Source organism: Somniosus microcephalus, chromosome 7, assembly GCF_052327205.1.
Source record: "Somniosus microcephalus isolate GS21.2 chromosome 7, FLI_Smic_1.0, whole genome shotgun sequence".
In the NCBI taxonomy this organism is placed as follows: domain Eukaryota; kingdom Metazoa; phylum Chordata; class Chondrichthyes; order Squaliformes; family Somniosidae; genus Somniosus; species Somniosus microcephalus.
The window spans coordinates 273,832,639-273,857,336 of NC_140993.1; the positions used below are offsets into that span (position 1 = coordinate 273,832,639).

General features: G+C 46.8%; 1 protein-coding gene across 1 annotated transcript in view; it reads left to right on the forward strand.

Annotated features, from left to right (window-relative positions):
- Positions 1-24,698, forward strand: part of LOC147115346 (serine/threonine-protein kinase DCLK3-like) — an 80,587-nt gene that overhangs the window by 53,758 nt on the left and 2,131 nt on the right. The window contains exons 2-4 of the mRNA XM_085993815.1: positions 4,984-6,794; positions 17,853-17,985; positions 20,554-20,721. Coding sequence (XP_085849941.1) covers positions 4,984-6,794; positions 17,853-17,985; positions 20,554-20,721 — 2,112 coding nt within the window. The remainder of the gene's footprint in view (positions 1-4,983; positions 6,795-17,852; positions 17,986-20,553; positions 20,722-24,698) is intronic.

Below are 24,698 nucleotides of genomic sequence, written 5' to 3' on the forward strand. Positions count from 1 at the left end.
GGGCAGCCGGAGGGCAATTAGCCCAACTCTGCGCCAGCAACGAGTATTTCCCCGTCGGTTGCGTACCTTGACAGATCGCAAGTTCGGGATTCAGCGCGCGCGTAAGCATATTTCAAAGGCTGTACGATGGCGTACACTCAGAATACGCAAAACCTGTACCAGAGATTTCAACAATTATCACCAGGTATGAGCCCATAATACCTGTCTTAAGTGACGTCTTACCTCTTCCAGTACTCTTACGCGGCGCTCCCTCTGATCTGCGGGAGAGCAGACTTTAGGATCTAATTAGAACATAAGAGGTAAGAGCAGGAGTCGGCCGTACGGCCCCTCGAGCCTGCTCCGCCAATCAATATCGCATTGAATGGCGGAGCAGGCTCGAGGGGCCGAATGGCCTACTCCTGCTCCTATCTCCTATGTTTCAATAAGATCATGGCTGATCATCGACCTCAACTCCACTTTCCCGCCTGATCTCCATATCCCTCGATTCCCCCTAGAGTCCAACAATCTATCGATCTCAGCCTTGAATATACTCAAAGACTCAGCATCCACAGCCCTCTGGGGCAGAGATTTCCAAAGATTGAACCCATTCAGTCTCCCAGCCTGTCCAAGGAGAAGTAATGGAGCCCAGAGCCTGCGTGACCCACTATTAACAACCTGAGAAATGCTGCCACTGGTACTAGAGACCCTAATGGTTTACTGAAGGGTATCGATGCCATGCACCGCGCAGGTTGGCAGAAGACTCCTTCAAAACCTCCAACATGGTGCAGCAGTTACTTGGCAGGCAGTCCAGTACAATTGCTGGTGTGCAGAAAGCATTTTTCTTTGAAAGGCCGGGTTCCTAAAGTCTGCATCTCTGTCCTCTTCATCAGAGCTAGGACCTGAGCTGGCTGATTCCTGGGCTGCCCTTTCGACTTGCACCTGCTCACTATCGCCCTGTGAAAACACTGTGTGCAGGCCTCTCTACTTGTATCTACCTATCTATAACACTTTATTAGATCTACATATATCTACCTTATATCTATCTGTATCTCAGGATACGGGGTAGGACATTTAGGACTGAGATGAGGAGAAATTTCTTCACTCAGAGGGTGGTGAACCTGGGGAATTCTCTACCACAGAAGGCTGTGGAGGCCAAGTCACTGAATATATTTAAGAAGGAGATAGATAGATTTCTAGACACAAAAGGCATCAAGGGGTATGGGGAGAGAGCGGGAATATGGTATTGAGATAGAGGATCAGCCATGATCATATTGAATGGCGGAGCAGGCTCGAAGGGCCGAATGGCCGACTCCTGCTCCTATCTTTCTATGTTTCTATTTATAACACTCAGTCCAAATTTCTGGGCTGGTTCTTGGGTAGTTATGAACAAGTGACACTACATCTTCAGGACAATTGTTCTGCTCCATCTGTACAGCTACAGAGCCTCAGTTGTCTGAAGGACCTAGAAGAAAGGCAGAGAGACAAGGATTAGCCTGTAGAGGCAAGGATTAGCCTGTAGAGGCAAGGATTAGCCTGTAGAGGCAAGGATAAGCAGTAGCAGCTGAGTGGCAGTGTGATGCAATCCTAGTTGCCATGCTGTGTGTGTATGTAAACTAGTGAGTTAAATGGAAAGAGAAAAGGCAGGGTTAATTCCCAAATACCCTGCTGTGAGTGGCCTTAAAGCTTGCCTATATATCTATAGGGCAGCATGACCTCTCTGCCAAAGATGTCAATGGCTGCTTACTCCATTGGAGTCAAAGGACTTGATTTTCCAAGGCCCGAGGAGGCGGGAGTGGTGGGAAAATTGCAGAATCGGGGGGCAGGAACCCATCCCGTCCCCAACCCACCTCCGTGCCAATGTCCCAGGAGGTGGGTATCTGACCTGTGCTGGGAGCCGCCTCCCCGAGGCGGGAAGGGGATTAGTGCCAATTAACTGCCTGTTAACAGGTAGTTAACGGGCAGTTTTTTGCCTAACCCCTATTTTTAGCCCTGAAGTGTGGGCTGTCTGACGGCTCCGAACCACGCCAAGTTAGCGAGGTGGACCGTCAGTCTGCAGGGGTTGGAGGGGTTGAGATGTCCGTTGTGCAGGTGAGTGATGGGTGCACGTGTGCAGAGGTAAGTGTGTGAGGTAAGTGTAAAGTGTTTTAATAGGTTTTACTTACCTTTACTTTCTCCTGCAGGCTTCCTTCCTTCAGTTCTCGGGAGTCCCTCAGTTCACCGACACAGAAAGCAGAATGGCCGCTGAACTGTCTAAAGCTGCAGCCTCTGCTTTCTGGTCTGGAGAGATCTCTAACTGAGTCTGAGTAGAAGGACTCAGGTTAGAAGACAGACTGTCAGTGTTTGACAGCTTCACAGAGCCGTCAAACGCTGATTTTTCATCTGTCAAAAGCTCTTGACAGATGAAATGTCAATCGCTGACGTCACCAGTAACCAGGTGTCCCTTAATTGGCTTGCTGAGCCCGCTGGGCGGGCTTAACAAGGTCAATCAAGGGAAAATAACGTGGGTTGGCCACAAGTCGACGGAGGCGGGACTACAACCCAAAAAGTGGGAGTCCCGCCTCCAAAAGCTCCCCATTGACAAAATCGAGCCCAAAGTTTGCAATGCGGCAGGATCGCTTTCCTATTCTAAAGGTCTCCCGCTGATTGTGTGCCAGCTCCCCCTGCAAGAGGAGCGAGAGTGAGCTGGTGTGCGCTCTGTTTGAAGGGTTGTGAAGATGTGTGAGGCTGCTTAGCATAGTGAGCATGCTGAGAGGAAGAAGCAGCAAGTGTCGGGAAGAGGGGGGGAAGCCATTGTGAGGGCAGTAGCAGGTGTTCAGATTGTGAGTTGAAGCTGAAGTGTCCCATTGTGCTTGAAGGGGAGGCGAGTGAAGGGTGCTCGGGCACAAGTCTGGTGTTTGCAGGGATGTCCAGAGAGTAAGAGAGATGTGAAGAGGACTCTCACCTCAGCAACCCTGGTAAGGTTATTGAATTTCTTGCTGCATTGCCGCCAGGTTCTAGGAACTACACCCTGCTGGCATTGACCTGTCCAGCCCCCTTTCTCCACTAATGCTGGCTAACTAACCAAGGCACCCTTTGCCCATCCAAAGGAAACAGGACTTCCTTCCTGGTCCTCACTTGCTCCAGGAGGACACCCATGGCAGTATCTGAGAATTGGGGTCTACTGGCCGTTGTCATTGTCCCTGCTGCTTCAGTGACATGCTGTCCACCCATCGCCACTGAGAACTCCCCCTCCCAGACAAGATCTGCAGGCTGGCTTTAAGAAGCCCACCCGATTTCTCACCTTCCCAAGCGGCGAGCTGCCTATAAAAGGTACGATTAACGCTGGTATCTCAACCTCCGGTATTTAGATGAGGCCCAGTTCTGAAAATTGCTCGGGGCCTCCCACTGATATCATCGGGCATGCGTTGAGGGTGCAATGCCCACCGCCCGATCCACAAAAATCCGTAGCTAAAAGTCTCTGCGATGTTGCAGAATTTCTTTTGATAGGGTCAAGAGGTTGAATCTTAGCTTAAGATCCAGAACTGTTTCTTAAATTTAACGAGTGATGGGCAACATGACCTGCTGAGAGGAAGCCCCAGACCTTTACCGGTTCATATATTCATCTCATTTGATGACCCATAAGTGTATTAAAACTCTAAATACCAAACATGTAGAATCTCCCTCCCCGCCCAGTCCCTTAACAGCTTAAAAAGGAATATTTTAATTATCTGTTCAGTTCCCTTTAGTTCACTTATTCTTGTGCAATCATGCTAGGAAGTGTTACTCTGTAGGAGTTGAAACATATAAGATTCTGAAGAGGCTTGACAGGGTAGATGCAGAGAGGATGTTTCCCCTCGTGGGGGAATCTAGAACTAGGGAGCATAATTTCAGAATAAGGGGAAACCCTTTTAAATCGGAAATGAGGAGGAATTTCTTCTCGGAGGGTCGTGAATCTTTGGAATTCTCTTCCCCAGAGAGCTGTGGAGGCTGGGTCTTTAATGGGCCAGAAATTCGGGTCTCCACGGGTGAGTACGCGCTGGGTACTCGCCCGTAGGCCCAATGAAAGTGCTGGTTCCGTGCATGCACTGCGCATGCGCGGGAAACCGGAACTTCCGTTCCCCTAAAGGAAGGGGTTCACAGGTCGAACGCGTGCGCCGGAGAGGCAGCGCGTACGCCTGGAACTTCCGATTTTTTTTACAGGTTTCTCCGGGAGGGTAAGTCTCCAGGAGCTACGCTTTTAAAAAGCAGACGCAAGGCCTGCTTTTAACAAGGTAAGTGGTGAATTAAGTTCAATTAAAACATTTTTTCCACAGGTTTATTATTTTTAATTACTTTAAAGAAAGGTAAGTTTATTTTTAGCCCCATTAGAAACTGTAATTAATTTTTTCAAAAATTTAAATTATTGTTTAAAATAGTTATTTTATGTAATTTATAGTTATTTTAAAAATGTGATGTTTTTTCTTAAATTTATTTGAAGTTTTAGTGATGTTTTGGGGCTGAATTGTATTCATAGATTTGCCAGGTCTTCCTGTCAAATCTATGAATAGAGATTCCCTGCTACGATTGGCTCTCCATGGCCCACGTGATCCCAGGGGACGCATCGAACTAACTGCGCCCCTGGGATACGCAAGCACTGCGCGCCGGCGGTTGGAGGAGGCCCAGGAACGCAATCCCACGCTGGCCCACAGCTCAACGGCCGGCGCGCTAGGTAAGTGCAGGTCGGAGGCTTGTACCCGCGGGAAGCCTTCGACCCGAATTTCTAGGCCAATATATTTAAGGTGGAGATAGACAGATTTTTGAAAAACAGGGGAGTCAAGGGTTTTGGGGAGCGGGCAGGGAAGTGGAATTGAGGCCAAGGTCAGATCAGCCATGATCTTATTGAATGGCGGAGCAGGCTCGAGGGGCCGAATGGCCGACTCCTGCTCCTACCTCTTATGTTCTTATGGGTTTTTTTGATTTTAATTTTTGAAAACAGTTGGTGTAATACTTCACAGACTAAATTGCTTAAATCTTTTTTTTTTCCAGAGAAACAAGCCTCATTTAATGACTTGAGCAGTGAGCCCCAGGAAAATAACCTGCGGGCCACATATCCACCTCTAGGACGAGGAACTTTTGGACCGTCATTGTCAGGTGCAACCAGTTGCAATACACTTATTCATAAAGGGAGCTGCTGTCACACTGTCCATTCCGAGATCAGTCCGACAAAGCCCAGGATAATGACGGTGATAAAAGCAGGTGGGCAATCGCGCAAGAAGGTGACCATCCTTTTGAACAGGCATTGCACGCAGACATTCGAGCAACTTGTTGGTGATATTGCAGAAGCTTTGGGACACCTCCAAGGCAAAAATGAATGTGTGAAGAAACTTTACACTTTGAAAGGGAAAGAAGTGAGAAGTATTTCTGACTTCTGCCGAGGAGATGATGTGTTTATTGCTGCTGGGAGAGAGCAGCTAACGATAACTGATGTACAGAAAGCCCTAAGAGAACTCTACCCCAGCGATCCGTATGCCCGAAGCTTGATCCAGCGACACTGGTGTCAGTCTGAGAAACCTCGCCACAGGTACAGTGAAATGGGATTAAAGACTGCAGCCGAGTTGGGGCGGACCGAGGCGGCCCCGGCCGAAAGACAAATGACCAAAAAGATGGAAGAAGTCAGAGCCAGAGTGGGACAACAGGAAAGAGAGAAGGCTCGGAAATGGGAACAGGAGAGGTGGGAAAGAGAGCGCAGGGAGCTGGCAGAGGCAGCAAGGCAGCAGAAGAAGCCCAGAAGCTTTGTCAGGGACAAAGGAGAAATGGAGAAGTGCCAAATCAACAAAAAGGGGAAGCAGCAGAAACAAAAAGAGAAAAGAGAAACTGAGAAGGATGCAAGAAGATGTGAAAGAGAATGTAAAAGAACAAAAGAACAAAAGATATTGCAGCCAGGAGGACCTGAATGGGAAGAAGACAGAAAAGAAGTCACCGGTGAACAAAAAATGCCTTCTGAGGTTAAAGAAATAGGAAGGAGAGAGGAAGCAAGAAACAGAAGTAGGTGGAAAGAAAATAAATGTGATACCGAAGGCGAGCAGCCAGGGCAGGATCTAAAGGAGGGACAGAAGAAAATTAAAGAGGAAGAAGAAATATACAGCTGGGAGAAAGTGAAGCCTGAAAGGGGACAAGGACAAATGGAAGAGCACCAATGGGATACAGAAGATAAACTACCGAGAACAGGAGATGAAGTCTGTAAAAATACCAAGCAAGAGGAAACAAGAAAATGCCGTTGTAGTCATGAAAAGTCAAGGAATGAGGAAGAACCAATATGGGGTGATAAAGAAACTCAAAAGCAACCTGTGAAAACTATTGGAATGGAACAGCCTATAATCCGAAAAGACCACAGCATTCACACTGGACAAACAGAACTACTAGTGTCAAGACCACAACAACCAAGACCTCAAAGAGAAATTCAGCGTTCTTATGAAATTGGCAGAACTATTGGAGATGGTAACTTTGCTTTAGTAAAAGAATGTAGGCTTAAGAATACAGAATACGAATATGCAGTGAAAATCATTGATAAATCCAAGTTAAAAGGAAAAGAGATTATGATTGAAAATGAGATTGCAATTGTGAGGAGCCTTTCTCATCCTAATATTGTGAGGTTCATCGAGGAGTTTGAGACGGAGGGTGAGATATACCTCATCATGGAGTACATTCACGGAGGAGACCTATTTGATACAATTACAGACAGTGTTAAATTTACTGAACACAATGCTGCCCTTATGATGGACAACCTTTGTGATGCATTAGCATACATCCACAGCAAGAACATTGTACACAGAGATTTGAAACCAGAAAATCTTCTTGTAAGTACTGACAGGTGTATGTATATATTGGGGAAGACACCTAGGGGGAGAAATTCAGTATCGCCCTGTTTGGGGTGCCATTATCGGCCGTGCGCAAAGTTTAGCGCCTGGCACTAATTATCGCCTCCGACGGCAGACTTGGCTTTTATCGCCCTTGGAGGTGATTGGAGCGCTAAATCAGGCGCTTCACACCTGTCTTAAGGCGCAAATGCCGAGGAGCGAGGCGCTACCTCAGAGCACTGGTGAAGCAAGGAAGAGCAAATCAAAATAAACCTGCAAAGTGCTGCTCGGTACTCAAAACTCCTTCACACAGCGTTGAATCTCTCCAGAAGTCTCTCTCTCTCTCTCTCAGAATGCGTGGTGCAAAAATGTCACCAACAAAAAAAGGCAGGAAGCGGTTGCCTTTAAATAGCGCTCCCCCAGTCCCTTCCCGACTGCAAAACGCTCCCCTCAACCTGTCGTTGCTAGCAGCAGGCGGTAAGGCAGGGGGCGCCACTCAATATCCGGTCCGGGGCGTTGCGCACTCGACTGACGTCACGATCTGCCGACGCAGAAGATCGTGGCGGTCGTGTTTAGCGCCGCCGCAAAATGTCTAGTTAATTTTGAAGCGGCGCAAACGTCGCCGCGCCCGGGCGCTAGTTGCTTTGCGCTCCATTAGCGCCCTCTTAAGGCGCTAACGGGAGGCGCAAACAACTGAATTTTTCCCCCCTATTCTTAATCTTGCATTCTTCCTCATTCATTTAACCCCCACAGTCCAATGAATTACAGTGATAAATGCTCAATGTCCAATGCCCCACCATGGGCGGCCGTGCCTTAAGCTGTTTAGGCCGTAAGCTCTGGAATTCCCACTTCAACCCGCTCCACCTCCTTTAAGATGCTCCTTAAATCTTACCTCTATGACCAAGCGTTTGGTTACCTGTCGTAATATCTTCTTATGTGGCTCGGTGTCAAAGTTTGTCTGATAACACCTTGGGATGGTTTACAGAAGCAAATTGTGGTTGAGAGAAAAATCATGGTTTTGTCCACATTGTATTTTGAGCACCGCTGTAATAACATCCATTTATATTTGGAGGATAAGTGCGAGGAAGAAAGTTCAGTGTGATCCCCCTTACTCTTTAAATGTAATTTATCCTTCACATATCAAGCTCCAACCTTTCCTTTCTGCTTATTTCTTTGCTTCGGATGGCTTGGAGATTTATCAAAGGCAGTGGATGGCTGGGCATGGATTACAAGGCCTCTGTCTGATCGTGTTATAAACCAGGAACAAAATGACACAAGGCTTCACAATACATTGGCCTATTTCAGATAAGGGATTACAAAGCCTACCCCTTTGAAGCCTTAGAGTAAATTTTAGGGTTTCGAGCTTCTTATGTCAGGAGAGTATATTGGGAGTTCAGGCACACACCCGAATCGCCCTCGAAATGGATTTCCATCTATTAAAATGAATCATGAATATTAGGATATCTTCATCAACTCCTGATGAGGACAATATAGAATGGGGACCAGTGGAATTTGCATTTTATTTCAGAAGTGAGGAAACCATTGTGAGCAGTGAATTCTAAAAGTTGTCCTCATGGCTTGGTTCTGGTTTGGACAATGTTCACTCATCCACTGCTAAACAACGGGGCAGTAATTCCTCCCCAAACGCGTGAGTACGGAAGGGGTACTCACGCGTCTGGCCGGAGGAAATGCCGGTTTTCAGCATGCACAGCGCATGCGCTGAAAACCGGCATTTCCTCTCCTCTAACCCAAGAGGTGAAGAGGCTAGCGCGTGCGCTGTAGGGGGCAGCGCGTGCGTCTTGGATTTCCTCTGTTTTGGGGGATTTGCGCATGTGTAAAGGCCTCCGGTCTTTACGCTTGTAAAAAGCACACGTAAGTATTTATTTTTACAGGTAAGTGGTGTTTTAGTGCAATTTAGAATTTTTTTTTCCACAGGTTTATTATTTTAAAGAATCTACAATAAGGTAAGTTTAGTTTTAGACCCTTTTTATTAAAAATTTATTTTTTTCAAAAAAAAAATTGTTTAAATTATTTTTTTAAACTTATTTATACTTAATTTAAAGATTGGGATGTTTTTTAAATTTTTATTTAAAGTTTAAATAGTGTTTTGGGCCCCCGTAGTTTTCATGAGTTTGACAGCTATTACTCTCAAACTCATGAATGAACCTTCCCCTCCCCTGATTGGTTGTACAGTGCTCACCTGATCCCAGCCGGCACATCGCACTAACTACGCCGCTGGATCAGGTAAGCACTGCGCGCCGACATCTGAACCGGGCCTGTGACAGGAAATGCAAGCAGGCCCGGGCTTCAGATGTCGGCGCGCAGGGTGAGTGCACATCGGGGGCTTGCACACTCAGCAAGCACCCGATCCTAATTTCAGGGCCAATGTTGTTAAATACATTTTAAGTTCTTACTAACTTTTTTAATCTTATTTTAATGGCGATTATTACAAGTATAATAGTGCCCACCCTAGTTTCCCTATTCTTTGGGCTCACAGTAGATGGTGGAAGTGTACCTTTTTCACTCGTGTGATACTATTGTACTTCTTTTGGCTCCAGAAACTGGATTAGAATTTGATGATTTTCCCAGCAGTTTAGTTCCCAGTGATGAACATTGTCCATGACACTATTCAAGTGCGGCCATTGACTTCCAGCCATTGTTGTCCATAGAATTCTTGAGGCTTCGCTGTCAAGAGAGCCAAGGGGGGAGTAACATTAACTTTTGACAATGGTGTAAAACATCAATAGAAAGGAAAATCGGGTGGGGTGGACATTGTGCGACCAATCTAATATGCCCCAATAACGCCATCGCCAAAAGTTAAAATGACCCCCAACCAACCCTACCCGTCCTCCTGGAGGTGATGAAGTCTGGTTTCTCCAGCCCACTGATGAAGCAGGAGGAGGACCTCTCTTTGATACCCAAACTCATTTTGGACTCATGAAACATAGAAACATAGAAGATAGGAGCAGGAGTAGGCCATTCAGCCCCTCGAGCCTGTTCCGCCATTTAATGAGATCATGGCTGATCATCCAAATTCAGTACCCTGTCCCTGCTTTCTCCCCATATCCCTTGATCCCTTTAGCCTTAAGAAATATATCCAACTCCTTCTTGAGCTGGGACATTCATTACTGTAAGATCTTAATGATCTCTGAGTTCTTGGACAAGACACCAATAGGCAGCAGCCAGTATGTTTGGGCAATAGATCAAGATTTATTAAGCTTACAGCGCAATTAATACTTAATATTAGGCGATAGTTTTAATGAGTAGCTCACAGCCCTTGGTCCCTGGAACCTCTTGGACACAGATGAGGTCATCTTAAGCCTGTTCCTTTGTTCTCGCAGTAAGTCTGTGTAAAGTTGTTCTTTGAGTATCGAGGTTTTAACCCTTTTCTTATCAAAAGTTGTTTTGGCCAGTGTCCATATATGGTCTTTAACAAAATCACCTTCTTTAATTGGTTCTAATGGTCAAAATACCATTGTCACTCAGAATAAGGGTAGCATCCCTCCTTTCCAGTATTTTTCCGCCAACCCTATTCTGCTGTCTTGTTATCTTGTTTATAGTTTTTCACCCCATTGGAATTTACCACATCTGTTTCATTTCATAGCCTCCCTGGTACAAGGCCTTTATACCAAGGGCCCATATCATCCTGCTGCCTCACTTGTCTTGAGGTATCCAGACTATCTCACTTTAATCTACCAGATAAATACCTTAACTCTCTCATTTTATGTCCTTCTACTAATTATCCTTTAAATATTGTTGCAATTAGTTTGATTAAACGAATTCTAAGTTTTATACAGCATTATAATATGTTATTTAATGATTTAACCTTCACTCGCAGTCTGTGGCTGTTATCAAAACTTAGTCAAAACTGCTTTAGACTGAGCAGCTACATTTTGAACAAGTCTTAGCTTTTTAGTTACCCAGGAGTAATTATGGGTAATTTTATTTGGTCAGTGGCTACACTTGAAGTTATACGTATATGATTCTCGTCTACTAAATATCTTTAAATATCAGCCTTTCCTACATTACCTTCAACCCAAAGGAGGCCTACCTACTTAAAGAAAGAAAGACTTGCATTTATATAGCGCCTTTCACGACCATCGGACGTCTCAAAAAGCACAATTTGTACAGGGAGCTTCTTTGTGGACCATGAGAACGGGAATGTGGCACATCCTTGACCAAGAACAGCCGAGGACTGATAAGCATCTCTGAGTAGAAACTTCTATCCTAGGCTGGAATAGAGACATTTGGGCTCGATTTTCATTGGGCCGTTGAGGCGTGTTTGGAGGCGTGTGGGGGGTTAAAATCACAAAATCGGGGGGCACGAACCCATCCCGCCCCCAACCCGCCTCCATGCCAGTTTCAAAGGAGGTGGGTACCCGACCTGTGCTGGGAGCCGCCTCCCCGAGGCGGGAAGGGGATTAGTGCCAATTGACTACCTGTTAACAGGTAGTTAACGGGCAGTTTTTAGCCTAATCCCTATTTTTATCCCTGAAGTGTGGGATTCCCGACGGCTCCAAACCACACCAAGTTAGCGAGGCGGACCGTCGGGCTGAAGGGCTTGGAGGGGTCGAGATGTCCGGTGTTCAGGAGAGTGATGTGTGCATGAGTGCAGAGGTAAGTGTGTTTGGTGTGTGTAAAGTGTTTAAATAAGTTTTACTTACCTTTACTTACCTTTACAGCCAGCCTTCCTTCAGGTCTCGGGAGTCCCTCATCTCACCGGCACAGAAAGCAGAATGGCCGCGAGCTGTCAAAAGTTGCAGCATTCAGCTTTCTGTTCTGGAGAGATCTCTAAATCAGCCTGAGAGGAAGGAATTAACTTAGTGTACAGATTGTCAGTGTTTGACAGCTTCAAAGAGCTGTCAAACGCTGATATTTCATCTGTCAAAAGCTCTTGACATATGAAATGTCAATCTGTGACATCACCTGTTGCCGGGTGGCCCTTAATTGGCCTGCTGAGCTTGCTGGGCGGGCTCAACAAGGTCAATCAAGTGAAAATCGCGTGGGTTGGCCACAACTCGATGGAGGCGGGACTACAACCCCAAAAGTTGTAGTCACGCCTCCAGTATCAAAATCCAGCCCATTATACTCATGGGACAATAGAGTCTTTACATAGGGAGCCTTTCAGATGAAAGTAGCCCGCCACCATATCCATTTGGAGGATTGTGACCCAGAAGGGTTCTCATAATCTGTCTAGCTATCCTTGTACCTGCTAAAGACCTGTTCATCTGAGGAAAACCTCATAAAGACCACAGTGGTCATCTTGGATTTAATTTGTAGGTCTAAAAGAAATCAAAAGGTACCCAGCCAATCATGATTAACCTTTTATCGGGATTGGGGAGGATCCAGAGGAGCAAGTGAAAATTCAAATGCTGTAGAAGGCCAGGGGGAGGAGGGACGCAGTCAACATCATGTGACACAGTGAAGATGGATCACCTCAGATGCTTGGGTCAGCGAGATAATGGAGCAGCATTATCCTTGCCATTTCAGGTTTAAATTCTTCAGGATCACAGCAATTGTTTGGATCACACCATGACTGCTTACAGATATGTCACAAAAATACTTACGTAGGGTTTTGTAGGAATATCTATCTAATAAGAAAGGGAGATAGAAGGTTAATCTGTTTGTTCATTGGCTATCATCTATTGAACCCACCTCATCATCTTCATTTCTATGCTCTTAGTCACATTTCCTGCAGGTTATTTCCATATGAAGTCCTCTGCCTGCCACCATGGGTAGGTTTCCAAATTGAGATGGAAGCCATTAGAGTAATAATGTATTGACCAGAATTGGGTACAGATATGCTGGCCAACAACATCTCTTGCCATATATATATTAATGTCCTCATTGTGTTTGACTTTTTTAAAAAGATTAAACCCTCCAAGGTTGGTTTAAAATGGTCACGCCGTGCCTGATCAGGTGTTCACGTCTCCTCTTTGGTAAAATAGAGCTCTTTGATGAGGCCTGTGTCATATGTAGGGGTACTGAGTTTAGCTGGTTTCCTGTCGTTTCACAATGCAGTTGACTACAAGATCGAACCCGCTTTGTCAGCAGTGAGCTATTCTGCAGGGAGTGGATGGTGGGAAGTTGCAGCTTGCAATGAAGGGCTGCGTGTGTGCGCCACTTGAGCCCCAAGTACGAGCACGGCTACCTACTGGCAGCATCTGATTGCAAAATCAGTCCTTATATATTGATATTCCAGTTTGTTGTCTTGTGTGGTTTGGTGAGGATTGGCCGCACTGTATATGCAGTCTGTGTTACACAGACACCTTTAACGACTATGGGTGAGGGTCCTGCCCAAGCCCAGACCTGGAGGTTTCAGACACACACCCGATGCTACAAATTGGGCCACTCCCAACAGTCTTTACCCATGCTCACAGCCAAAGGCATCTTCCGTAAGCAGGCCCCTGTCAGCCGTGGCTCGGTGGGTAGCACTCTTGCCTCGGAGTTGGAAGGTTGTGGGTTCAAGTACCACTTCAGGCTGTCACTTCAGTGCAGTACCGAGGGAGTGCTGCACTGTCGGAGGTGCTATCTTTTGGACTCCCCATGGGATCTCTCGAGTGGATTTAAGAGATCCCACGACACTGTTTTGAAGAACAGCGGGAGGGTGTCTTGGCCAATATTTATCACTCAACCAACATCACTAAAACAGATTTATCTGGCCATTATCTCATTGCTGTTTCCTACATTACAACAGTGATTACACTCAAATGTACTTCATTGGCTACAAAGCGCTTTGGATCATCCTGAACTTATGAAAGGTGCTATATGAATGCAAATTGTTTCTTTATTGCCTCTTTTGAAACGAAACATACCGTATGTTTATGGTAAATGAGATGTAGCATGACCTCGGGGAGTAAGAACTTAAGAAATAGCAGCAGGAATCGGCCACTCGGCCCCTCGGCCCCTCGAGCCTGCTCCGCCATTCAATAAGATCATGGCTGATCTTGGGCTCAAAGCCACTTCCCCGCCCGCTCCCCATAACCCTTCACTCCCTTATCTTGCAAAAATCTGTCTATCGCCACCTTAAATGTATTTAATGACCCAGCCTCCACAGCTCTCTGGGGCAGAGAATTCCACAGATTTACGACCCTCTGAGAGAAGAAATTCCTCCTCATCTCAGTTCTAAAAGGGCGACCCTTTATTCCGAAACTGTGTCCCCGAATTCTAGATTTCCCCACGAGGAGAAACATCCTCTCTGCATCTACCTTGTCGAGCCCCCTGTAACCTTTTACTATTGGGTTATACTGAATATACTAAGAGTCAGGCACCTATGTGGAATTAGAGTTATATGTAGGCCAGATCGGGTAAGGGTGGCAGGTTACCTTCCCTGAAGGACAGTAGTGAGCCAGTTGGATTTTTACAACAAATAGGCTGCTTTCATGGCCATTTGTCTAGTGCTAGCCAGCAAATGCTTTGTCTCGCAGGATTCCAATGATGAAGACAGCCATTTCCGATAATGCCTTTGTTCATTCCTTGCAGTAGCTCCTATTCTCTGAAGAATTAATCGAAACAATTTTGCCTCGTCTTCCTTCATCTAATTAATACAGACTGTGGTAGGCCTGTCTTTGTAGCTGGCACGCATACTTCAGACAGAATCTATAGATTTGTCTCCCCCCCACTCACTTATTCAAAGACAGCAACAAATCCTGCAATTATATAGCGCCTTTAACATAGAAAAATGTCCCAAGGTGATTCAGAGGAGTGTAATCGGATAAAAATTGACACTGAGCCAAAGAAGGAGACAATAGGACAGGTGAAAGATGTAGGTTTTAAACAGCGTCTTGAAGGAGAAGAGAGAGGTAGAGAGGTGAAGAAATTTGGGGAAGGAATTCCAGAGCTTAGGGCCGAGACGGCTGAAGGCACAACCGCAAATGGAGGGACGAAGAAAGTGAAGGATACACAAGAGGCCAGAGCTGGAGGAATGTAGCCCTCAGGAGGTTGTAGAGCTGCAGGAGGTTACAGAGATAGGGAGGGGGCGAGGAGGCCATGGAGGGATTTAAATTCGAGGATGAGAATTTTACAATCGAGGCGTTGCCGGACCGGGAGCCAATATAGGTCAGCGAGCACAGGGGTGATGGGTGAACGGGACTTGGTGCGAGATAGGATACGGGCAACAGGGTTTTGGTTGAGCTCAAGTTTATGGAAGATGGGAGGTAGGCCGGGAGAGCGTTGGAATGGTCGAGTCTGGAAGTAACAACAGAAATTTTTTCCGAACAGCAGTTAATAGAAATCAGTTTAAATTTGTTATTGGTGAATAATGCTTCCAGCCAGAGTTGTATGCATTTGCTTCAAGTCCACATAGACACACACACACACATGTGTGCAAAATAAACCTCTTCCAGGCAGAAGTTAACACACTAGTATAAATTTTCCAACTGAGATTGGAAAGGAAATGATATAACCTGGAAAAATGAGGAGAGTTGCACTTTGCATCTGACTGTGATATACCGGACCCAGGGGTGGTTTTTTTTACACTACTGGTCCCATTTCCCACTCCCCTTGATGAGTAAACAAATCTGCTGAAAAATAAACCATATAGAAAGAGGATGGTCTCAGTAGAGGCGACCCTAATGAATCAGGAAAGCGACCTCACTCCTTCCATCAACCAATGAATGGTGCCGTGTTTGCCCAAAAGATCAGAACACATGCAGGGCGAGTAGCGGGGGGGGGGGGGGGTGCGGACATGGGGGTGCCATTTCCCAAACATTGTCATTATCAGATCAAACAGCATTAATAAAACAACATACACTGAACTTTACACACTACAGGAAACTCTTTTATCCGGCACCGACGGGACCGGCGTGGTGCCGGTTGATCAAAAAGTCCGGATTACAGAGAGGTATACTTACCAAGGTACGAGAGCCCCGTACACTGCCACAGATCCAGGAGTCCCGGTTACACGGCACTTGTGCAGGAGCCCCGGTTACACGGCACTTGTGCAGGAGTCCCGGTTACATGGCACTTGTGCAGGAGCCCCAGTTACACGGCACTTGTGCAGGAGTCCCGGTTACACAGCCACAGATCCAGGAACCCCGGTTACATGACTACAGGTGCAGGAACCCCGGTTACACGGCCACAGATCCAGAAACCCCGGTTACACGACTACAGGTGCAGGAACCACGGTTACACGGCCACTAATGTATAGTAAAATTATCTGAACCTACTCCTGAATTTTGCCGGTTAAGAGAGTTTCCTGTAACAGTAACAAGTGGAAATGCTATGTGTAGTCAGGTGGAATAATGAGGGCAGTTTTAACCTAGCCCGCCCAATTTTACTCTCCATTTAAGTAATTGACTTCAGTGGAGCTAACAATCGGGAGATCTGTAAAACCAACTGCCGACTCGCAAAAACTCATTTTACACTATCGCACAAAGTTAAAATTGTGGGCCTAGGTTGACATCCAGCTTAGACTGATAGGATGAAAGTCTCCTCTTTGTAGAGCCTTTAAGGATACTAGATGAAATGAGATCGGGTAGCCTCAGTCCAGTTCCTAAGGGGAATGGCCCCACAACTTTACAGTGCCCCTAATTTTCGCACAAAATCTGTAATGTCTCTTACAGAGGCTACAGGATGGCTGGTGTAGGAAAAGGAAAAGTCACGCCACTGCTGTAGGAGCTGTGTCATGTTAGCGCAATGGAGAGGGAGTTTTACTCTGCATCCATGTATAACATAAGAACATAAGACGGAGGAGCAAGAGTCGGCCATTCGGCCCCTCGAGCCTGCTCCGCCATTTAATAAGATCATGGCTGATCTGATCTTGGCCTCAACTCCACTTCCCTGCCTGTTCCCCATAACCCTCGACTCCCTTATCGTTCAAAAATCTGTCTATCTCCACCTTAAATGTATTCAATGACCCAGCCTGCACAGCTCTCTGGGGCAGAGAATTCCAAAGATTCACGACCCTCTGAGAGGAGAAATTCCTCCTCATTTCCGATTTAAATGGGCGAACCCCTTATTCTGAAATTATGCCCCCTAGTTCTAGATTCCCCCACGAGGGGAAACATCCTCTCTGCATCTACCCTGTCGAGCCCCCTCAGAATCTTATGGGGGAAAAATTCAGTATCGCCCCGTTTGGGGTGCCTTTGTCGGCCGTGCGCCAAGTTTAGCGCCTGGCGCTAATTATCGCCTCCGAGGGCAAACTTGGCTTTTATCGCCCCTGGAGGTGATTGGAGCGCTAAATCAGGTGCTTCACACCTGTCTTAAGGCGCAAAAGCCGAGGAGTGAGGCGCTACCTCAGAGCACTGGCGAAGCAAGGAAGGGCAAATCAAAATAAACCTGCAAAGTGCTGCTCAGTACTCAAAACTCCTTCACACAGCGTTGAATCTCTCCAGAAGTCTCTCTCTCTCTCTCTCTCTCAGAATGCGTGGTGCAAAAATGTCACCGACAAAAAAAGGCAGGAAGCGGTCACCTTTAAATAGCGCTCCCCCAGCCCCTTCCTGACAGCATAACGCTCCCCTCAACCTGTCGTTGCTAGCGGCAGGCGGTAAGGCAGGGGGCGCCACTCAATATCTGGTCCGGGGGGCTAACGGGGCGTTGCGCACTCGACTGACGTCATGATCTGTCGGCTCAGGAGATCGTGGCGGTAGTGTTTAGCGCTGCCGCAAAATGTCTAGTTAATTTCACGAGCGGCGCAAACATCGCCACGCCCGGGCGCTAGTTGATTTGCGCCCCATTGGCGCCCTCTTCAGGCACTAACGGGAGGTGCAAACAACTGAATTTTCCCCCCTATGTTTCAATAAGATCACCTCTCATTCTTCTAAACTCCAATGAGTAAAGGCCCAACCTGCTCAACCTTTCCTCATAAGACAACCCCTTCATCTCTGGAATTAACCTCGTGAACCTTCTCTGAACTGCCTCCAATGCAAGTATATCTCTCCTTAAATAAGGAGACCAAAACGACCTGTTAGTGCTTGATGCTGCCTGCAATGGAAAGTGTTCCATTCCCCAGCACCAACAACCTTTACGTTGACCCGCACAGCATTTACTGTGATGAGTGTCTGTGGCCAAGGGCGGTATCATTTTAATGGTTTTGCTGTGTTTGTCTTCCAACTGTAGGTTCAGCACAAAGCCGATGGAAGCACATTATTAAAACTAGCCGACTTTGGCCTCGCTCTGAAAGTGACCGAGCCCATATTTACTGTCTGTGGGACACCGACATATGTGGCTCCTGAAATCCTCTCTGAGACAGGTATTAAAGAGTACAAGAAAAACGTATCCTTACGTCCGGCATGAAAATATTGTAGACTTGTATACTCTGCAATTCTGTTAGTCACTATCCCGATCACCCCCCCAGAAGCTTTGCAGGATAGAGCTTTACACCAGACAGTTACTCGTTGTGCAGACTCGTTTGTGCAGTCTGTGTTTCTATAGTTTGGATGATCAGCCATGATCTCATTGAATGGCGGAGCAGGCTCGAGGGGCCGAATGGCCTACTCCTGCTCCTACCTTCTATGTTTCTATGTTTTGTTACTTGTACTCCATCTTGGTAATGTTTCTTCAGTTGTCTGTATTACATAAGAACATAAGAAATAGGAACAGGAGTAGGCCACTTGGCCCCTCGAGCCTGCTCCACCATTCAATAAGATCATGGCTGATCTTGGGCTCAAAGCTACTTCCCTGCCCGCTCCCCATAACCCTTCACTCCCTTATCTTGCAAAAATCTGTCTATCTCCACCTTAAATGTATTTAATGACCCAGCCGCCACAGCTCTCTGGGGCAGAGAATTCCACAGATTTACGACCCTCCAAGAGAAGAAATTCCTCCTCATCTCAGTTCTAAAAGGGCGACCCTTTATTCTGAAACTATGCCCCTGAGTTCTAGATTCCCCCACAAGGGGAAACATCCTCTCTGCATCTACCTTGTCGAGCTCCCTCAGTATCTTATATGTTTCAATAAGATCACCTCTCATTCTTCTAAATTCCAGTGAGTATAGGCCCAACCTGCTCAACCTTTCTTCATAAATCAACCCCCTCATCTCTGGAATTAACCGAGTGAATCGTCTCTGAACTGCCTCCAATGCAAGTATATCCTTCCTTAAATAAGTGTTATCTTCATTCCTGTGCCTCGTGTATTGCTCTCCATTACCCACCAATTTCGACAATACACCAGAGGACTTCCATCCCTTGTGGTGGATGATAAAGTAACTCCGTGAGCCATTTAAATGGGAGGTAGTGAGCACTGCATGTGGGCAGTACCTCCCAATAAGTACACAAGGTATGGAATGAGCAAAGGCCATTCGACTCACCAAACCAAAACCTTCAACCCACCGTGAATAATGGAGCTGTTTGCAGATTCTGTACCATCTATTTGAAGTTTCTGGGGGAGAATTCTGTATAATTACTCATTGCTCAGACCTCATCCGCCCCAGTACTGCAGGAATCACTGGGGTAAATGTCACCATGTAGCCCCCTCTCCCCCCCCGGGCAGGAATGTGGGTGTGGTGCTCAGTTTGACCAATTTTCCATCGACTCGTTTGAATGAGTAGGTAGTGGCTCCTCTTCCCCCAGACTTTCCTCCTCCTTTAAGGAATTTCATTCGGTTGTAACATATGAAGGTAGATTATTTTGTGAAAATGTACTTCCTGATGTCACTGCTGAATTTGATTACCCCCTCCCCCATTTCCCAGCCCCTAAACTTGCTTCAAAATCTGTCCCTTTTCCTGCTTGTTTCCAGTTCTGACGAAAGGTCTTCGACCTGAAACGTTAACTCTGTTTCTCTCTCCACGGATGTTGCCTGACCTGCTGAGTTTTTCCAGCGTTTTCTGTTGTTATTTCAGATTTCCAGCATCCGCAGTATTTTGCTATTGTATTAAGATTTATGCCGTCTGGTTCTGGATTCCTCCACCAGACGGAACAGTTTCTCTCCATCTACTCTGTTGAACCCCTGTACATTGTAAAGACCTCAATCAGATCGCCCCTCAACCTTCTAAACTCAAGGGAAAACAAACCAAGTTAATGCAACCTGTCTGCACCATTTAACCCTTTAAGTGCCATTCTGGTGAATCTGCGCTGTGCCTCCTCCAAGACCAACATGTCCTTCCTGAGGTGCGGTGCCCAGAGCTGAGCGCAGTTACTCCAGACGGGCTCTGACCAAGGCTCTGTACAACTGAGGCATCACTTCCTCCTCTTTGGTACCCAGCCCCCCGAGATCAAGGCCAACACTCCGTTAGCCCGTTTAGATTGCTTTTTGCACCAACACTAACATTCAGTGACTTGTGCACCTGGATCACTAAGAGCTGGTCCAAAAAGGCAAATGGAATGTTGACCTTTCACCAGTATGTGCATTTAATCATTTAGTGATCTTTTTGATACATTTAACTTTACTCAAGGCTATAATTTTACGGTACTGATGTCATTTTGCGGCAGTAAGTTAAACTTAACCTCCTCACGTTTGTAACGTGTTCTGATTACATACATAGAAGATAGGAGCAGGAGTCGGCCATTCGGCCCCTTGAGCCTGCTCCGCCATTCAATGAGATCATGGCTGATCATCCAAATTCAGTACCCTGTCCCTGCCTTCTCCCCAAATCCCTTGATCCCTTTAGCCTTAAGAAATATATCCAACTCCTTCTTGAATATTTACCATTGCACTACAAATAATAAACAGAGGAGCTCTCCCGCCCCCCCTTGTTTGTGATGCTCAGGTCAATAGATTTACTGCTATGGCCCTCAACTACAGTTAGTATCTGTGTAGCTGTCGTAGACTGAGTGACGCCAGTCCACACTGACTTCAACACTGGGTCTTATTCTTTTGATAGGCTATGGGTTAGAGGTGGATATGTGGGCCACCGGTGTCATCCTGTTTATCCTGCTGTGTGGCTTTCCTCCATTTCGCAGTCTGGAGCGCGACCAAGAGGAGTTATTTGAAATCATCCAACTTGGGGAATATGAATACCTCTCTCCATACTGGGACAATATTTCTGATGGTGAGCATTATTTCATTTCTAGCCGTGGCTAGTCAGTGTAATCAGCTGAATGGTGATGAGTTGACAGACATTGTCTGCACTTATTTGGAGCCATTGCCCAGATTAATGATGGGAGTTGCTTTTATAGAAATGTTTCTGATTACTTCGAGAGCTTTCTGTTTTACACTAACAAAATGTGCGGGGACTAGCACTACCATCGCTGTACTTAGCAGCATGAGAAAATGGTGGAGTTTAATTCTTTCCCCCTCGCTCAGCAGCCGTGGCAGGAATGTGCAAGCTTTGTGTGTTGGGCAGCATTGGTGAGTATCATGGACCCTCAGGGCAACATATAGCCGGGGGGCACAGGACTGGCAGTAGCGGATCAGCCTCCCATTGTACATCCCACCCTAATTTACATATCACTGAAGCCAGGTTTGACACTCCCGCCTAAGTTGAATTTTACTCCCATAATGTTTAAACCCTGTTCCCATTAATTTGCATATATCTCCAGTTTTGATAATAACAGGTGTTCTGATTTTTGGGGAAACAGCCCTTTCCAAAACTTCAGGTGTCAGCCTTGGCTCAGTGGTAGCACTCTTGGCTCTCAGTCACAAGACCATGGGTTCAATCCCCACTCCAGGCACTTGAGCACAGAATCTTAGCTGACATTTCAGTGTCGCGCCGATGGAGTGTCGCGCCGATGGAGTGTCGCGCCGATGGAGTGTCGCGGCGATGGAGTGTCGCGCCGGTGGAGTGTCGCGCCGATGGAGTGTCGCGCCGATGGAGTGTCGCGGCGATGGAGTGTCGCGCCGGTGGAGTGTCGCGCCGGTGGAGTGTCGCGCCGGTGGAGTGTCGCGCCGGTGGAGTGTCGCGCCGATGGAGTGTCGCGCCGATGGAGTGTCGCGGCGATGGAGTGTCGCGCCGATGGAGTGTCGCGCCGATGGAGTGTCGCGCCGATGGAGTGCCGCGCTGTCAGTGGTACTGTCTTATTGATGAGAAGTTAATCTGAGGCCCTGTCTGCCCTCTCAGGTGGACTCAAAAGATCCCAATGGAACTATTTGAAGAAGAGCAGGGATTTTCTCCAAATTGGCCAATATTTATCCCTTAACCAACATCACCAATTGATTATCTGGTCGTTGCTGTTTGTGGGACCTTACTGTGCAAAATTGGCTGCCAAATTTGCATAAATAACAACAGTGACTACACTTCACAAGTACTCTTGTTGGCTGTAGAGCACGTTAGGATGTCCCAAGGTTGTGAAAGGTACTGTATAAATGCAAGTTCTTTTTCGTTCTTTCAGTCCCACAGATTTCACAAGGGACAAACCAGAGAATAAGAAATGTCGATACAAATGGCACTGAATTATCTTGGCTTCAAGGCCTAGGTTCCCAGGGATTCGGGCTGCAGCTTGGATAGTCCTTCACTAACAATTCTTTTGATCTTTTCTTTCTGCACTAATTCTCGCCCCTCCTTTGACTCCTGCCTGGGGTAGAGTGCCAAGGGTGCCTGGCATTCACTGGTGCCTCCCCAAATGGGCATTTGTTCATGTGTGGAGCTTAGCAGCGAGAGTCAGGGGGCTGTTTAACTGGGTGTGAAGGGGAGAACCTCAAACCCAGCCCAACTAACCGAGGCTCCCCCAACCCACACTTCCATCAGATATTGATCAGGAGCGAGAGCTCAGACTTCCGCACACTCTCCACCCAAGCCCAGAGGTGCTGAGGCCAATTGTAAAACCCTACTGTGACCTCAACCGAGCTTAGCTAAAACAGTTCAGGGATCGAACATGGACCTTTTGTGGTTTGCATGGCTCCGCTGGATAGCATAAAGGAAGATTTTGCATTTTTATGGCACCTCATCACACCCTCGGGGTCATATGCAATGTCGACCTCACAAGTGACTTCAAAAGTAATTCAAACACAGCAGTCAAATTGTGCACAGTATGATCCCACAAATAGCAAATAAGGCAAATCCCAATTTTGGTTAGGTGAGGAACTTCTTGCTTTTCTTAAAATAATGACATCAGAGCTTGTCTACCTAAATCGGCCAGCAGGATCATAGTTTAACATCTCATCCGCAAGCCACCGCCTCCAACAATGCAGCACTCCCTTAAAAGAATGAGAGGCGATCTTATCGAAACATATAAGATTGTGAGGGGGCTTGATCGGGTGGATGCGGCGAGGATGTTTCCACTGATGGGCGAGATTAGAACTAGGGGGCATAATCTTAGAATAAGGGGCTGCCCTTTCAAAACTGAGATGAGGAGAAACTTCTTCACTCAGAGGGTAGTAAATCTATGGAATTTGCTACCCCAGAGAGCTGCGGAAGCTGCAACATTAAATAAATTTAAAATGGAGATAGACAGTTTCCCAGCAGATAAGGGAATTAGGGGTTACGGGGAGAGGGCAGGGAAGTGGACGTGAGTCTAGATTCGGATCAGCCATGATCCTATTGAATGGCGGAGCAGGCCCGAGGGGCCGTATGGCCTACCCCTGCTCCTATTTCTTATGTTCTTATGTTCTTATGTAACTCTGAAGTAAGCAGGACACAGTCTCGCCTGGGGTGGAACTCGGACTCACAACCTTCTGACTCAGAGGTGAGAATGTCAGCTGCTCACTGGATAGCATTGCACATGGTTTTAATCCTCTTCATAAAACCAGGCTGCCTGTGTCTGTTCTTGTCGCTTCCAATGTGACTTTAATTTCTTTAGTAGCGCGTTGTAGAAATTCTAGGCCCAGGTAAATATAGACCAAATAATTTGAGTTTACAGCGTGGCCACCACCTCATTGCAAAAAAGTCACCAGAGTTCCATCTGTCTTCAACCGTCAGTGCAGGCCAATATCCTAGTCTAGCCGTGTACAGTCAGTACCGGACAATATCCTAGTCTAGCCGTGTACAGTCAGTACCGGACAATACCCTAGTCTAGCCGTGTACAGTCAGTACCGGACAATACCCTAGTCTAGCCGTGTACAGTCAGTGCAGGCCAATACCCTAGTCTAGCCGTGTACAGTCAGTACCGGCCAATACCCTAGTCTAGCCGTGTACAGTCGGTGCCGGACAATATCCTAGTCTAGCCGTGTACAGTCAGTACCGGACAATACCCTAGTCTAGCCGTGTACAGTCAGTGCCGGCCAATATCCTAGTCTAGCCGTGTACAGTCAGTACCGGACAATATCCTAGTCTAGCCGTGTACAGTCAGTACCGGCCAATATCCAGTTTAGCCGTGTACAGTCAGTGCCGGCCAATACCCTAGTCTAGCCGTGTACAGTCAGTGCCGGCCAATATCCAGTCTAGCCGTGTACAGTCGGTGCCAGCCAATATCCTAGTCTAGCCGTGTACAGTCAGTGCCGGCCAATATCCAGTCTAGCCGTGTACAGTCAGTGCCGGCCAATAGCCAGTCTAGCCGTGTACAGTCAGTACCGGCCAATATCCAGTCCAGCCGTGTACAGTCAGTACCGGACAATATCCTAGTCTAGCCGTGTACAGTCAGTACCGGCCAATATCCAGTTTAGCCGTGTACAGTCAGTGCCGGCCAATACCCTAGTCTAGCCGTGTACAGTCAGTGCCGGCCAATATCCAGTCTAGCCGTGTACAGTCGGTGCCAGCCAATATCCTAGTCTAGCCGTGTACAGTCAGTGCCGGCCAATATCCAGTCTAGCCGTGTACAGTCAGTGCCGGCCAATAGCCAGTCTAGCCGTGTACAGTCAGTGCCGGCCAATAGCCAGTCTAGCCGTGTACAGTCAGTGCCAGCTGGTATCCTTTTCCTAGATGTTAAGTGACAGGTATTTGTAACTTGAAAACTGTGTAGCCTTTCTGTTAAGTACAGTAGCTGACTTGAAATCAATAACAGATGCTTTGCTCTATCTGTTTCACCAGTTAGTTGATTAATGAGTTTCACCTGCAGGGTATTATAATCAAATCTTCAAGAATCCTACAGGATTGTAAACATGCTGTAAAAATGGCCCTGCTCATCTTTGAAGAGTGCCTCAGGATCTTTTACG